We start from the raw sequence: 17,215 nt of genomic DNA, 5'->3' as shown, positions 1-17,215 counted from the left end.
TTATAAAATATAAGCTGAATAAGAAAAGATGCCATAATATGTCTCTGGGACTATTCTGGAAAGATGTGAATGAACATCTGACATATATAATTTTGCTAGATGATAGTTAGCACAGTTAGTGATATCTGCCTTTGAATAAGCAAAATAAAACGTTTTTTTTCATTACAATGCAAGAGATAGACTGTAACATTTTCATATTCATATGTGCACACTGCAACTCTCATGCATATACCATGAAAAGAGTTTAAAATGACCCATGTCCTCTTCTTCATGTTTAGCATGGAAAACTCAGAGAAAAAAAATATTTTTAAGCAATATAAGTTTTAGTTAGAATCAAAGACCCACAGAACCACAGACCGGTTTGGGTTGCAAGGAACCCCAAAGACTATCTAGTCCCAACGTCCCTGACATGGGCAGGGACACCCTCTACCAGACCAGAGTGCCCCAAGCTCCATCCAACCTGACTGTGAGCTTTGCCAGGGAAGGGACAGCCACAGCTTCTCTGGGCAGCCTATGCCAAGGGCCTCATTGCCCTCACAGGGGAGAATTTCTTCCTTGTATCTGAAGTTAGTCTACAGATGTATTCACTGAATGACTCAAAGTGGCACAATACTATTTGGATTCTCAATGAGGGGGGAAAGCAGAAAAAAACAATGTGGAGGGGGAACTGCAATGGACAGAACACAAACTGCCAACTTACCTACTGGAACTAGGAAACTCCCTCCCACTGCAAACACAGTGAAATCTCTATGGAGCCCCCTGACCTAATTCATAAAAATATACCTGCACTTCCTACTCACTCAGTTTGGCTTTCCTTAGCAATATCGACATTCCTTCAGCTCTAAACCAGTATCTGTTGAAAACAGAAAGGCGTTATAATTTCCTAGAACAGACGTCTGGGTCTCTGAAAGAAGGAAAGCCTGTGTAAACACAGGTGGGAAAACAGATGGAGAAAAGAAAAGATAGCAGGGACATAAGTCTTGTGTCTTTTAAGGCTGAGAGTAATTTTGCCAGTGACTACATCAAGAGCAGGAAGACACCACAGTCAACAATCAGTCCTCTGTCCACAAGCAAGACAGCAAACAAAGTAATAGGACATGTTTCCACAAATCCTCCGTTCAACAAGGTGAACTGAGCCTCACTGGTTGGGTAGTGCTGAATTTATTCTTTTCTTTTTCTCTGTGAGGGTATGTCAGCCCTACTCTCACACATGGGTTAAGCACAGAGGCAGTTCAGCAGCACATCCTAGGCTGGATCAAAACTGCATGCCCAGAGTATTCCTGTGACTGCATGGGGCTGGCAGCTGGAGGGGAACAGGACATCATGAAACCACTCCCACTCATCAACATGCTCTGCAGTAGCTTTGGGACAACTTTAACCTTTATGTTTTCAGGGGTGACAATCTGACGCAAGTTATAAAATGAAAAAATGAAAAAATGCTGCTTTTCTGCTTTTTCCTCCAAGTATCAGCTTGGAGTCTTTAGCGGAGTGCATGGGAACACTACCAGACTGGTTAGTGGTATGCAAGTGGAGGGTCAGAAGGCATCAGGGAGCAAAAGGCCTTTCCAGAAGGAAAAGAGAACATGCAAAGCCCAATCTCTTTGCAGTTACTAAAGGAGCCCTAAGGAACCACATGTGGTTCCAACTGAGTAAAAGGAAAGAAACTGAAAGGGCTTCTTTTACCAAAGCAAACTTCTCTTTAGTTTATTACATTCCTGCGTGTTTGTTATTTTTCTTAATCATGAGACATTTTCTATCACCAACATATATAATATTACTATGCAGTGATTCTCACATCATTTACTCCAGAGAAAATCAGAATCACATTGTAGCAGCAGCATTATACCTGTTCATACCAACGTGTACTGAAATAATGTAACTTAGTATTAGGCTCATGAGATAGATTAATATTTCTGCTCTGTAAAGCTTCAGCAGATGCTTTGCTATAAACAAAAGACATGGTCTCGTGCTTCATCTGTAAAGACTTCAAAATCTTTGGGTTTTACCAATTTTAAGTGGCTACTGAGGAAGAAAGATGCAATCTGATCTGTAACACCTCCTATCACAAGAAGCCTTTGAATAACACCTAACACAATCACCTGGTCTGAAACATGGCAATTTCCTCCATAACATTTGCCACTGGGATTATTGCATAAATGATTTTAAACCAAAAAGGTTTTAAAGAAGAGAAATAAAAATATGCACTGAAACTGACAAAAATGTGGGGAGCTTTCATTCTCCACTGCTGTGTACTTGACAGAGACTTTACATTTCAAGTTTTGTGAACTGCAGATATTAAAAAACACTTATCAGATGACAAAAAAAAATTAGCTATCACAACTTCTTAAAAATAGAATTATTTACATTACATCTCCATGCTAGTAAGGCTGAATTTAAGTGTCTAAGTGTGCTCATCTCAAGCTTGCAATTCAACTTAGCTGTGAACGCGTGCAGTCAGGTTTTGCTGTTCAAAAGGGATGGATGTAAGCACCTTCCCACTCCTTTCCAGATGCTGAAGACTGCTTTAGTCTTGTCCAGATGTGCACTTGCCCCTTGAATTTTCTTGCCATCCAATCAATCTCATGCACACATTTGCCTACACTCAGTTTGTCTCATGTTTCTTTGCACCACTCACAACCTGACTCCTACCCACACAGTCCTCTCTCTGTTGATCTTCACCTTGTTACCCACACTCTTCTCACCACCCTTATGGTTTTGTCCTATGTGTTAACATAGCCCTGACCATCCATGATGTCCTGGCCTTCTTCATTCACATTTTACCCTCCCTGCCCATCCTACAGAAGCAGCTAGAAGGAGAAAGTCATACATTTCATTGAGGACAACCTTGCTTCCCTTTGTATAAAAACTATGTCAGTCTCAGTGGGAGAAGTTTCTCTTTTATTTGTAATGAGAAAAGACGCATTTGCTGCTTTGCTGAAAGTAGCAGCAATTCCATTCCTAATAATGGGAAGCTGGAAGACATTTCAGAAAACAGGAGGAACAAGTGAAAGAAGACATAAACCCCCCCCAGATATTTAGGTAAAAATACTATTGCTGTATTTCCTCAGAAATAACAAGATACGATCCTGGAGAATCCAGTGAAAGCGGCTACAGAGTATTAAAATCCTGGAATTCTCCACTGGTACCTGTGGCTTACACAATTTCACTGATACAGAAATGACTATATAATTGCACAGTATAGTGGAAATTAGCTGCATGTATTCGTCATTTTCTAATTCCTGTCCCTTCTATAAAAACTCACACCAGCACACCATGTGAACACGGGGATTCTAAATTGAGGCAATATAATTTACTGTTTTCTTTAAATGCCAGTAAAAGGTGAAGGAAAATTGATTGCCCTGAATCCACCCTCTGATACATGTCCACTAAAGATATAATTTATGGCACTCTCTTTAAAACACTTCCTCTGGAGTCATTATTGAAATGTTTCAAAGAACATGGTCAACCCCAAATCACAGTTTTCTGAACATATTAATCATCTAATAATTGGGGGATATTGCTTTTTTTTATATGTTGACTGCCAATGCAAGGTAATGTAGAACAAGCTCTTCCTCTTACATGCTCCCTTGCACATTTTGTGTATTTTGTCAAAGAGGGAATGGGGAAGAGGATGAAGGGGGTACATGGCCTAGGAAAAAATGTAGTACCAGAAATTACTTTCAAACTCCTACTAGTATTTGGAGTAGATACACAGAATGAAAATATCTTCAATCAACAGTCTAGAAAACCCTTGACGTTAAATTAGCACCCTGTGCGCTGCTGGGCTATGCAATGTTCCTGCACAGAAAGTTCAAGAAGTTTAGATTTATGAATGCACATGAATGTTAAGGGATAGGATGCTCTTCCCAGAGGAAGACCAAAAAAACAAGCCACAAGATCTTTGCAGGTATTGTACTTTTCCACCCCCAGAAAGGAGAAACCAGTGAGCACATATGAGGTAAGAGACAAACAACAATCAAGCCTACATCTATGGAGGGCTTTCTAGAGTCACCTGCACCACCCTCAAAAACCAACAGAGAACATGAAGCAGAGGTGAAGTTTAGCCTAATTAATCTATTCCATTGACAACTATCCATGCAAATGCTTCTTGAGAAGATTTTCCAAACAATTGTAAGGTTTATCTAGTTTCATGTGAGGCTTATAACACCTGAATCCATAGGGGAGCCTGTTTTTTAATTAAGACTAAAGATCAGGCAAAAGAATTTAAATGTTCGACTGCATCTCTGTATTCAAACCTCCAGCTATTTCCTCTCTTTATTACTGCCACTTTTGGTATTCCAGGCTCTCACTCTCCCAACAGTCTCCATGCAAGCATCTCCCAAATACTGATGACATTGTTTTGGTTCTTAAACTTTGTTTTTTGCACTAAACTCCAGTTCTCCCACATCTCCAGTGTCAGAAGCTTTCTACTAAATCAATATTGTAAATACCCAAACATTTAACACAGCATAAGTTTTATAAATGATTTTCAAGTCCAAGGCAGGATGTTGGTGAAGCCATCCATGCATTCTGGAGGTGAATCTGGTTTTCCAGGGACTCCTCCCAAATATCCCCCGAGCCAGGGCCTGCAGAAAACTCAGCTGTGGGACATACCTGCCATCCAACAGTATCTCTGAGCTGGAACTGGAAGCTTCCAATTCATAAGACACTTAAAAATTGAAAGAGGATCCATTTAGGCATGGTACACCCCTCCCACCTGTGTGGCCTTCCCTCCTCGCTTGTGAGAACACAGCTGTTGATAGTGATTTATTGTGTCAGACCTGGGGGGGTATACAGTTGAAGTTGAGTTATAAGTTGTAGCTTCTTAAAAGAGATCTCAGCCTCAGTTTTGCACGTCTCCATTTTGCTAAAAAAGGCTTATTGCTCCTAGGATTTGAACACGACATATTCTTCCAGCTTGTTACTGTTCCACTGTGCAACATTTCTTCTGTCTGCTTTGGTCTGGAAGCTTTATTCAGATTCTGATACACATTTCAGGGAAAGAGTTCCTTCTCCAAAGAGAAAAGAATATTATAATTATTTTTTTTTTTCTGCTTTGACAAACCAAACCTTTTCAATTCACAGTTATCCCATGTGCAACTTTTTCCTCTTTTCAGCTCCAGTCAAATAGGTCATTCTTCTCCCGGGTCTGAAATCCCCTTCTGGGAATTGCAATGTTATATGGTAATTTGTTAAAACAGATCTGAACCACAACCCTTTGGATTTTAGGGCACTTCTTTGCTCAGCTTCTCTCTCCCTCCCTCTGTCCTGTCCTGTCCTGTCCTGTCCTCTCTCCAGGCTACATTCACCAGCAGCTATTATCTCCCCCTGCCCCAGCAGCTGCTAGGCTTTGGATGCACTTGCCCTCATTTCTGCATCCCTTGGCTCACCCCAGATGCAGTTTGGATGAGCAGAACTGCTTTGGTATGCAATGTAATTAAGTTCTTGTGGTGTCTGGGTATTGCAAATAGCTTACTTTTGTCTGCATTCCTGCTAAGAAGGGTAATGGATGAACAGGGTGAGCTAAGTAGTTGTTCGCACTGCAACAACAGGCTGACAGTTATGTAAAATACTTTCATGCGCAATCTCCTCTGATCCTCTGCTGGTTCAGAGGAGTATTATGGCCAGATTCAGAATGCAGACTCTTCCAAACTCATTTTCATAAACTGGGGCACTGCTAAGCATAGAGAAGACCAAGACCAAGGTTGCTCTGTTTCTTCATCCTCAGCATTTACCTTTTCTTTCTCCTTAATCTCCTGTCTTCAGCATCTATAGTTTAAACCCGTGGGATAAGCACAAGACCTCTTTACTGAAGTGCTTCTACAAATACTGGTACAAATCACCTTGCAGAGGCTACTGCAGAGTGACAAGGCCTGCTGGCCAGATCAGTAGGAGTTGCTTTAGCGTATTATTCTAAAATGGGATTAGTTAAGTAACTCTACAGCCCAATTCAAACACTGAGCCCAATTCACTTCCCACTTCTGTATACCAGCTAAATGCCCCTGATTAGACTCTCAATTGAACATTTTCTGAACATTTCTGACTCAGTTCTGGGATGATTCATGGGATTCAGCAGAAAATCAGTGCAATGACCAAGTAACTGTAACCGTACACGCAAATGTTCAATCACCTTCTGGAAACCAGCCTTGATGCTACTTGCAAAAGTGGACAGCTACTCTATTGCAAAAAGACACTTTGCAGTCAGAAGAAACATTTACATACTGATAAATTATTATATGTAAAAAAGAGACTGCTTTCATCCAAATATAAATTTTCACATGCTTTCATCTAAATGAAAACCTATTTTTCATTAGGATTACCAAATGAATTTAATTTGGATTGAAAATCACATCTGTTTTTTATTAATATATATCTCTTAGAGATCTATCTAGTCACATAGGGAGTCCAGTTTTTCATAATATATACTGGAAGGATAAAAATTCCTGTCTGCTAAAATTCAATGAAAATGCACTAGTAACATCTTGAACAAAATATCCTATATAAATAATGGCCTGTTATGGACTACCAAATTTTGTAGCTCTTACAGTAAAATTTTAAAGTCCTTTCAGAAGTACTTTAAATTTATGAGTCAAAAAATGTATCCCCTTTCAAAGATGAATCCTGTTTCTTTTACCATTAAATAGCTATATAATTTCTATGCAAATTATTGTATTTTTTTTTAATACTGCCTGTTAAATAACTGTGCCCTTAATTGAAAATAACTTCAAAATTCAGGAAGGTCATGCTGTATCTTCAATAGCTACTCTCAGAACAGTTAGCGGACTGTGAATACGTTATTCAGAAATATTTCGTGCACTCTTCAATGCAGTTGGACTTGTCTAGGCAAAAGACAGTAGACTTACTCTGATGTCTCTATGCATGTGATATCTGAACATGTTTTGTTCTAGTGTATTCACTCCAATGTTATCATTCATTCTTTCCTACTCACCCCCAAAATAAGAGCCATCTGTCAGCTTCAGCTCCTTGTTGGATTTGGTGATGACACCAGCAACACCGTGCTGAATGAAATACATCTTTTTACCCACAGCCCCTTCTCGGATAATGTAATCTCCAGGTTGGAACACCTCAAAACGCAGTTTGCTTAGCATAGCAGTCACAAAATTTGGGTCTGCGTTAGCAAAAAGAGGCATTGTAGCAACCAGTTTCCGACAGTTGAAGTTGACAATCTCCTAAATGGGAAGGAAACATAATAATAATATTGGTCAGCAAATATATACAATATGATGGGCACTGAAAAAAAATAAAAAGACTTTCTGATTTCTTCAAAGAGAAGATCTTTATGCTGATACTGGATTTTTTTGTTTCTTTCTACATGTAATTTCTTAATCTTTTCATTATATTTTCATGTGTTTCTACTGAAGTGATAGAAAAAACAGTGCAATCTGATTTGTATTTCTGAGGGGGAAGTTTGTCTTCTTTATGCAATTTTTCCACGTTTTTTATAATTTCCCTTGGATTTTAAGGGAAAAATGTGACGGAAAGACAAAAACTAAATAGGAATTACACTGCCTGACAACAAGATTAGCTGACGCAAAAACTGTATTAAGTGATAAAGTTATGCGAGTCCCGTGTTTTCAAATATTACACCAGCAACATCATTCTGATCAGAACAACTCCAGGGGTAATATAAATGTACATTTCAGTTAGCTGCAGGCTGGCTAGCTGAAATCAACAGGAAAATTTCCTTCCCAGAATTTAATTCATTTTATAAGTATAGAGGCATACATTCTTACCCTTCAAAGAATGCATATGTGGTAGACTCTTACATACAGAAAGCTCTGATATTTTCCTAAGACCGCTCCAGGTCTTAAGGGTGTCTTCCACTGAGAATATGCACATTTACAGAGCCAACTGCGGGCACATCTTTGATATTAGTACCAATATCCTACTTGCTTTAGATTTAATAAATAAATAAAAAAACCCAACTTCTGAAAGACTTCCAAGCTCATTCTTGCAGACCTTGTTTTGTCTTGGGAAAATTAACATGGTCAGTGTCACACAGATTTAGCAGTGTATTGAAGGGCTGTGACTAATGAGTATTACGCGTGGAGCAGGGCTCAGGCAGACAACATCTACTGAGTCAGCAACCCAAACATGACAATAGGAGCATATATAACCATCTGTATATAAATGCACACAAAGCAAATAAAAGAAAAATATAACCTAACTGCTTTGCAACACTAAACATGATTTCATTGTTAGTAGAGTATCCCTAGCATCTCTTACACTAAGCCAAGGCTTTGTGATTAATACAAAGGAGACATTGCACCTACCAGTGCTCTCACCCCACTGCACTCCTGCTCAAAGTTGCTTTTTCAATTTCCCATTCACCTGCTGTCTCATACTTAAGTATCTCATATATCTTCTGCAGCTTGCTCTCTCGGCAGCCAGCTCAGATATACTTGCCGACATTTCAAAGAAATTCCTTTCTTCTCCTCCTACTCCCATCATGTGATATCCTGCTTGCAGACATGATGGGGAAGTTCAGCAAAATTCTACAAAACCATAATGGGTTCTTCAAATCAGTCCCCTTGCATCTGGGAAGGAGGTGAGAACCTCCCTTTGAAGAGAAGCCATTGACTACTGAGGCAATTAAGAAGCATGAGCATGATATTAAATCAAAGCAACAACTGCCTTTCTCAGAGAAATTACATCCTTTCAAAATAGATCCAGTGGAACCTGGAAGAATATTGTGATACAAAATGTCTCACCAGGCACCTGGAAACCAGAAAGCTGTTATCTCCAGCAATGCCTTAGTTTCATTAAAGAGTAACAAAAACAGAGCAAAATTACTTCCTAGTGCTACTCCTAGGACAGATTATGCTATCTTCTTCCAGTCCTGCAAGAAAGTGTCATTATATAATGGCAAAGTGGAAACAGAAGTGTCTCCAAGCAGAAATGAACATTGATTCTTATCAGGTACAGTGATTCTCTCTAACCCTGGTCTCAATAACATCTCATCTATGCACTTAGATAAATACAACATAATCCTTTTTCCTCCCCTCCTTTTTTTTTTCCTCTGGAATGAACCAAGGAGATATAAAAATATACAATTTTATATAATTATAATTCAATTCAGATTTAGTTCTAGAATTATTAGGTTAAAGATAGAGTTAAAGAAGAGTAAGATGTTACATCTTTGAAGTCAAACACTAAACTCCAATTTAATTCAGTGGGGATATGATTCCACCAAGAACATTTTATCTGAGAATTATTTATAAGTGATGGAAATAGAACACTCCTCTTCTATCACTTTTCACTGTACTGCCTCACCCTCCCCTACCCTCTCTGACATAATTTCCCCTTCTTATGAGTGGTTTGGCATTCCTGAAACACTGCATCATGTATGGAGTCCATGGCTAAGTGCAAATGAATGAACTTGATTAAGACTGGAGGTGACAGTCCTGAGACCAAGAGCAGACTGCTTCAAGGTTGCACGAAATGTACAGAATACATGGCAGGAATGGAAACAGAAAAGGTGTGAGGAAAAGAGCACTAGGATTTGTAATGACTGGGAAGCTCCTACTTATGAAAAAGAAGAGCAGTCTGGCTATGACTCCCACCTATGAGCAAAGACATGGATGCTCCTGGTGCAACACTTTGTGACAATAATATCAACACACATGATTTCAGAATAAGCGCTTAAAACAAACCAACCAAATCTCACAAAGTGCTCCTGCTTGTACAAACACATCCAAAAATCTCAAGCAACAGCACTGCAAGGTCTGGCTTTCAAGTTCAGTGAATTTTGAACTAAGTCAAGAGGAGTAATCCCAGGCTTCCCCTTCAAGTATATTCTAAATTAGGGAATAAATATGAAAAAGAGATTTCAGAGTCTCTAAAAGATAAGAAAAGGCTTTTTTCCCTTCTTGTCTAAATACTCTCTTTCTCAGCCACAACCTCCATCCCAAGGGAGAGTTATTCTCTAGTCCCACTGCTCACAGCATGATGGCATCATGCAAGGAGTCCCAGACTACATCCCCAGCTCTGTATGAGACTGCCTTACTGCAGTCTCAGCTGAAGCTGGAAAACTAGCAATAACTATTACTTGTCTTGCCTTGCTCAGGGACTTTTCAGTAGACTTGCTGCTTGTTTTCTGTTTCTGCAAGTAAATAGCTTGTCTTGCATCCCCAGGAGGCAGAGAAAGGAAATTACTAAAGAAAGCAAAAATTGACTGGAAATTATAGAGAAGCTGGTGGGGAAGCACAGAAAAGGCTGTGACAGTGGAAAGTTCAACTCTAGTCATGATGAGAAAGAAAGAGTAAAAAGGACCTAGGTGGAGTAGTATTAAGAGAAAGAATGGGAGGAAAACAGAAAGAAGGAACACAAAGAACTGAAAGAAAGGACAAAAAGAAGGGAGGAAGATTGACTTTAAAAACAGATAAACTTAAAGTCCTGAAGAAGTGACAGCACAGGAGCACAAAACCTAGAGAAAAGGCATCTTGAGGAAAGGGAAGTTGAAGAGAAGTGATATATCTTAACAGCATCATTATAGAGCACGGTATAGAGAGAGGGGAGAAGTCAGACCTGCATGACTCCTCTGCACACTGACAGTCCAACCCAGCTAGAAGGGAGTTAATCTCATTTTGGGAATCCCAACCAAACACACTGTTGTTGCAGGATTGTCACTTTTGGAATGTCATGACTCCATCTTCTGCTGACCCTTCTCTCTCAAAATGTAACTTTCATCTGCATATACCCTTGTATACACACACATTACCTGTTTAGCCCAAGTGCCTAATAACGGCACCAACATAGCTAAAAAACCATCCTGCTGTGGTAATTTTAGCCGTTATATCCTAGTAATGCATTCATTTCGTTGATTAGTTTTCTGTGAAAGTTTATACTAAAGTATAAACTTTCCTTATTTGAAACATTAGAAGGTGGAAAATTACTGAGGGAGAAAGAAATGTGTCATTTTTAAGTGCTTTGTTTTTCTTTGAAGTGTTCTTTTATTTAAATATGAGATCATTCAGAGCAAGTAAAATACATTTCCCTGAGTCTTAATCACAGGCAGTACTGCAATTTCACATTCTTGTGTATTATTTTAAATATCATCTTGGGGAGAAAGAAACAGTAAAGATTATGAACATTTTTATGTAACTCAGAAAGTACTAGGAGAAATAGTTCTGTCTTTTAAAATAAAGGTAACAAAAGAACAAACTCCCAAATTAAAAGTTGACTTTTTTTAAGAGAAAAATCGTTAACTTATATTTCAGTTAATTCTTTGGAACCAGACTGGAACCAGATTATGCTGCTGAATATGATATCTTAATTAAATGAAATCATGATTTTGTTTCACCTCTGTATGAAGAAAAAACCAAGTGAAGCCTGAGGAAAGTAGGAATCTATTAGACCACTGAAGTGGTTAAAAGGCAAGAGTGATTCAGACTTACATGAGCAAGTTCTAGTTCAAGTATGGGTCTCTTACACAACAACGAAGTTGAAGGTGCAGTGGTCTGCTTTATGGGAGAGATTGGCTTCTGATGCTGTATAGTACACTGGTTTTATTACTCATGTTGGTCTTCCTGGCTATTTCTTCCTGGCTGTTTTTTCAAATTGATTTTAAAGCATCAGATGTTATAATTTTGTGTAGGTTTGATATTTCTGGACAATTGCTCCAATGGATCTCAAGATGTCCCATTTACAGAGGCAGCCACAAGGCTCTCTAGCTGTGGGCCATGATGGTGGCCACATTCTTCAGTGCCATCTCCAGAAGTTTTTAGAACTTTGTAGAAAAGATTTTTAGACAGCAATAGTGCTTTTAGTTAGCACTAAAAGCAAACCTGCTTCTAGTTTAGTAACTGGAAAAAGCTGCTGCTGGAAAAAAACAAAGTTGCTAAAACATCGTATGCCTGAAAGACATTTTGCTTTTCCCACCAATTCCATTGACCTAATAAAATCTACTGTTTCCATTTACAAACTATGTACTTCTTATGTGTGGGCCACCAAAGTCTGTTTATGACTACAGTAAAAAATAGCTTAGGTCACTTCTACATACTCTTGTAAATATTTAGTGCACAACTTGAAGAATGCATTTTTATTTTTTTTTCCTGAGTGTCCTGCTTTACACTCTGCTTTCAAAGGATGAGAAACTAAATCAGTCTTAATTTCCTGGCCATTTAAAAGAACAAATCACTTTATTGAGAAAAGTATTTTTTCTCTTAGAAAGAACTCACAGGAGAAAAATTACCAAGCCAGTGATTAAGAGAGAACTATAAGAGAAAGAATGGTATTTACGGATTTAGGGCTTTTTGAGTCATATTCTGTATGTGTTCATGATTTACTGTAAATTTTTAATCCTTTGGTCAATTATAGACAACTTTTGCAGAAAGGTGCCATCTCACTAAGTTCTCACAGGTTTTATGACAGTGGGCAATCAGGAGGACTGGGATTAGTACCTACTGAGAGAATGACTACATCATTAACTCACAACTTGTTTAATGCCAAAAAATCTACAGGTGGCAACAGGATACAATACTCTTCATTGCTGGTGCACCTGAAATTATTTGCTTTGATGCATTCTGTTTCATCAGCTGCAGAGATTCTATGACTTAGAAATAAATTTTTCTCAGAGGCCTTCCATATAAATAATGACTATGTACTTTGAATGGGATTTCCATCATTTTTCATTTTTCAATTACACTGATCAATTTTAACACAGAGATTCTGCTTAAATTTTATATACAGATAGGGTAATGCTGAGATACCATCATTGTGTCTAGAGCTACATTGAGAAACCCAGTTCTCTTCAGAACTCTGATATTTTGCCATTCAGTTAACATAGTCAGATATTGCACGACTGTGTTTTAGAAAGCCTCACTGTCCACTCCCTTTGGCTATGTATTTTAAAGTCTAAGAACGCTCTGATCTGAGGTAACCCATGTGTTTGACCTACAGACAAAGCATAAAAACTGAAAAAAACTCTGAGCTCTAAGGTCAAGACACTCAACATGATCTCAGTGGCCTTGAAAAACAGTAGCCAGCCTGTGTATTTACATTTTCAATGTAAATAAAGGTCTGCAAGACCTCCAGCTTACATGCATGCACATTGCCCATATGCAGAAAGACTTCCATCCAGCTGTGAGAGAAACTTAGGAAGGCAAAGGGAGGATTAAATATACTTTTCATCCAAATGATGAATGAAATCCCTTGCATGGAATCTACAAGGACAGAGTTGAAGCAGGTTGCTGTTTTTCTGCCTTGTTTTGTTCAACTCAGTTTAAGACAAGTCAGTCTTAAAGACAGCATATGATCGCTAATATTGCTGTCTCCTAAGAGAAAGCAATCTTTTTTATGCCTTTGCAAACAAAAGGGATATAGAGTTGACCAATTATGTTTTCTTGGCTTCGCTGATTAAATGTTGGCCTTCTGCATACTTTTGTATCATTCCCTGCTTGATTAAAATTTTCTATTCAGCTCCTTATATACATTTTTTATGCTTCAGAATTATGATTACATTAAATTCAAATGCAGTCAGGATAATCCTTGTGAGGCTATATGGTTCAACCAAACCTCCAATAAAGGCAGTCTGATGAAAGATATCCATCTTTTTCCCAGCTTGTTAATTGATTTAATGGAGCTTAAGGGACAGCAGTTCTATGCAACTCATGCTTCGCTTCCCTAGATCTTCCATTATATTTGGAAGATTAAAAAAGAGTGAAAGAAAAAAGGAAAGAAGGAAAAAAGACACTATCCACCCTTTCATTCCCCAACCTGTCCATCTACTTCTTAAATGAGCTATTTAAAAAGGAATTTAGCTTTCATCTTCTTCAATGTACTGAAATGTTCTATGCCCCTTAAGCTTGGTTTCCAGCTGGGAAAAGGATGAGAAGCATCAAAATGGGAACAGCAATACAGGTAATGCTTTGAGGCAGTCCATAATTGTGAGACAGTCAATTTAATTTCAAAAGCCAGGCAAGTCCGGATAATCCAGATAAGTACTTAAATTTTGGCCCAGTTGACCAATTTCTGATTTATATAGGTTTTCCCTTCTGAACTGTACTAATGAACAAATTTCCTGAATGCTCTTAGCAAAAAAGCACCTACAGTTCGTTACAGAAGGCAATATGGAATTAGTGAGGTATGACTGTTCCCTTCTATTACCTGAATAAATAAACTGCAATTTGAAAATGTATTTAACAATTACTATTTCAGTTTTTTGACCTCGAGTAACCAAATATCTTTATTTCTGTTTGTGTGTGTGAGGAGTTTTGCGGTTCTCCTATTATGTCAATGAGACAACAGATTTAAATGTGTATCATCAAATTATGGCAGACAGGTGAATCTTAAGAGATGTAAAGTTTATATTATATATTTTTTACTCCTATGCAGGTCCTATTAGTACCCATATGAGAAGCTTGTGTTAGCAGACGAGTGGTGTGAATTAGTCATAATGTTTGTTATACACATGAATGAAGAACACGTGTTTCTCAAATGGTGATTAAAAAACAGGAGAAGTTGGTTTTGCTAACCATTACAAAACTTTTTCTAAACTGTTTGCTCACAGGTTTCTATCACTGCTTTCACACTGCCTTTGGAGCTTCCAGTCACCTTCTCTATCTGGTAATCTGACGATTCCTGTGCATTTCTACTGAAACTCCAGTGATACCACTTGCTAACACAAATCAATCTGTGGGTGACCTTGTATGTGATCTGTGTGGCAGGCTCTATTTTTTTCCTACTATATCCTTCTAAAAAAAAAAAAGCACTCGAATGCTACTTATGCCTTTACTGAATGAAGAGTGCTTTTATTCATAGAGCTGGAATAGTGCTGCTGTTGTCAAGAGAGCGCCTGATTCACTTGATTGCAAGGAAGAGTAGTTAAGCATGAAAGAAAGAAAAAGGGGAAGACACAGTGGAGTTTCACAAAGGCAGCCCGAGCTACTCTTACATTTGTGTGCCTTATTAAGTAAAATATATTGGTCTGGGTGCTTTGTTGTGTAAAATATGTCAGCCAGAATGCAGAACACCATGTGATACATTGACAATACAGTTTCTCTCACTGAAGAAAGGTAAGCTTATGAAGAGAGTAACTTGTGGATGAAAGCAGGGAGGAAAAAAAATCTGTGTTTGAGGATAGTAGGGGGGCTGACTGAGGGCTAAAAGAAGTACTGAATCAAAGACCAAGGTGGCAGGAAAAAAACAACACGCCTTAGGAGAAACAGAAAGCTATGGCTCGGATATAAATTTCTTTGTTGACTTATTTCTGATTTGTAATTGTGTGATCAAGATTAGAGATTGAAGCTAGGAATGCTTCCATAGAGACTTTATTGTGAGCTTTACAACAGCCAAGAAATTTCTTCTGCCATCCCTCTGTCTGCCTTCTCCTGTTCCCAGTCCCCTGTGAACTGCAACCCAAACAGGCAAAACAACTGAATCAGCAAGGAATGTGCTTTATGTACACCCTGTGTGCACAGTTTAGCTGACACAGTAACAACAACCAGGAAAACAGTTATTTAAAAATCAGTGTTGATTTGTTCACTGAGTTATTTTAAAGCTCTCCAAGAGCTCTGGATCAGAAATACTGTTATCTTGTTAATTGCTATGTTAACACTTACTTCTTATTATGAATTAAAAGCCCATTGGTTCAAAGCCTCTCTCTATAAAATTATTAAGTCATTTAAATTAAGTATTACTGATTATACTGGATAAATCCCAGTTAGTTGAGCTTGGAGTATCTACACTGAAATTATGTTTAGAGATTTTAGGGACATTTCTGTTTGTATCTAACTTGATTTGTAACTTTTTCTATGGAAGCCTACTCTATGTTACAATACAGGAGAAACAGTAAACACCTGGTGCTATCTAACACAAAAATACCTAAATGTTGCTAAATTATGAATTTTTAACCAATGAGAAGGTTTATTTAGATTTCTTAGAGAAATGTGTGGCAGAACTTTGAATATCTGTGTATGTGCCAGAATATTTACAATACCAGCTACAGATGTATGCATCTATATATAACAGATATAAAAAGAAAGATAAGGAGGATGCACAATCCCTTTCTAATTCTGAATCAGCCTTCGTCACCGCTTTGCTATGTGAACTGGGACAAGCTAATTATGAGACCATTTGAATTTGCCTTCTAAAGGAAACGACTGAAAGAGTGATGGAGTGGGATCAGGCGCAATGGCTCGGTGATGTTATGTTGTGAGTACCTTGAGGCACCAGTGTAAGGAGCTCATGACCTGCATTCAGCCCACTGCAACAGGGTACAAGTATACAGAAACAGAAAAATACTGAAAGTGCTGATTCTAGAGCCCAGTTTTACAGTGAAAAGTGAGGATGATGCTCATTTGTAAGACTGAGACAGAGAGAGCTGGCTCCAGAAGAGATATCATCAGATGGTAAAAATGAAGATGAAGTCTCTGGGAATAACTTAATAGAGTGACAGCCAGATAGCCCTGAAGACAGAATTTGCTTGAGAGTAACACTTTGGCTAATATTGGTAGCTGCAGGGGAAAGAGATGCATGAATGGCATGGGAGGTGTAAAGAGTGGAAGAAATTCTGAGTAGTGTAAGTAGGCATGATGACAGCAAGAACAGCCTCGATTGCAGATCATGTGGAGGAAAGAGAAGCCAAACTGGCAGGACTAGACTAGTCAATGTGGATTAGTGGAAACAGCTGGCATAAAAGTAATGCATCAGACTTTTTAAACATCCAGTAGGCCAACACACTTAATGGCGTGGTATCAGAGTAATAAATAAAGAGTCACATTACAACTAGGAGACAAATTGTGGCCAAGACTTGAGAGGTCAAGGATCTATGGGACCTTCCTCCTGAATTTTTTTGTTCCAGGGAGAGAAAGTGGCTATGTAAATAATAAACTAGAAACCAAGGGAGATACTCGTAGTCTTCTGTCATCTACATTTAGCAATTATGCTGTGCTTTCTCCCTGCATGAAATCACCAAGGCTTTTGTGTTTCTGCTTTCTTTTCAGGACTAGACATGCATTAAAAGCAAGGGGGCCTGATGACAATGGGGCACTTGGGAACTGACATTAGTATCTCTGTGAGACTTGACTACCACAGGGTGCCGATGCACAGGCAGTGCCACCTTCTTTGCATCAGTTAAATATTCTTTTTCAAGATAATTCCAGTTCACCTGCTTGCCCAAAGTTTTAATTTTTTTTAATGATTAATAGCACTTAATTGTAACTACATTACTCACAGCTACAGTCTAGGAGAAGAA

At 38.4% G+C, this 17,215-nt stretch overlaps 1 protein-coding gene across 1 annotated transcript in view; it reads right to left on the bottom strand.

Moving 5' to 3' along the window:
• HCN1 (hyperpolarization activated cyclic nucleotide gated potassium channel 1) overlaps nt 1-17,215 on the bottom strand; it is a gene marked incomplete at both ends in the record, with an annotated part of 208,456 nt that overhangs the window by 13,447 nt on the left and 177,794 nt on the right. The window contains one exon of the mRNA XM_084278588.1: nt 6,950-7,190. Within this exon, the coding sequence (XP_084134714.1) occupies nt 6,950-7,190 (241 nt within the window). The remainder of the gene's footprint in view (nt 1-6,949; nt 7,191-17,215) is intronic.

This window comes from Gallinula chloropus (genome assembly GCF_964237585.1).
Source record: "Gallinula chloropus genome assembly, chromosome: Z".
NCBI classification, from domain to species: domain Eukaryota; kingdom Metazoa; phylum Chordata; class Aves; order Gruiformes; family Rallidae; genus Gallinula; species Gallinula chloropus.
The sequence above is the reverse complement of the archived record's forward strand: the minus strand, read 5'-3'. Positions and strand labels throughout refer to the sequence as shown.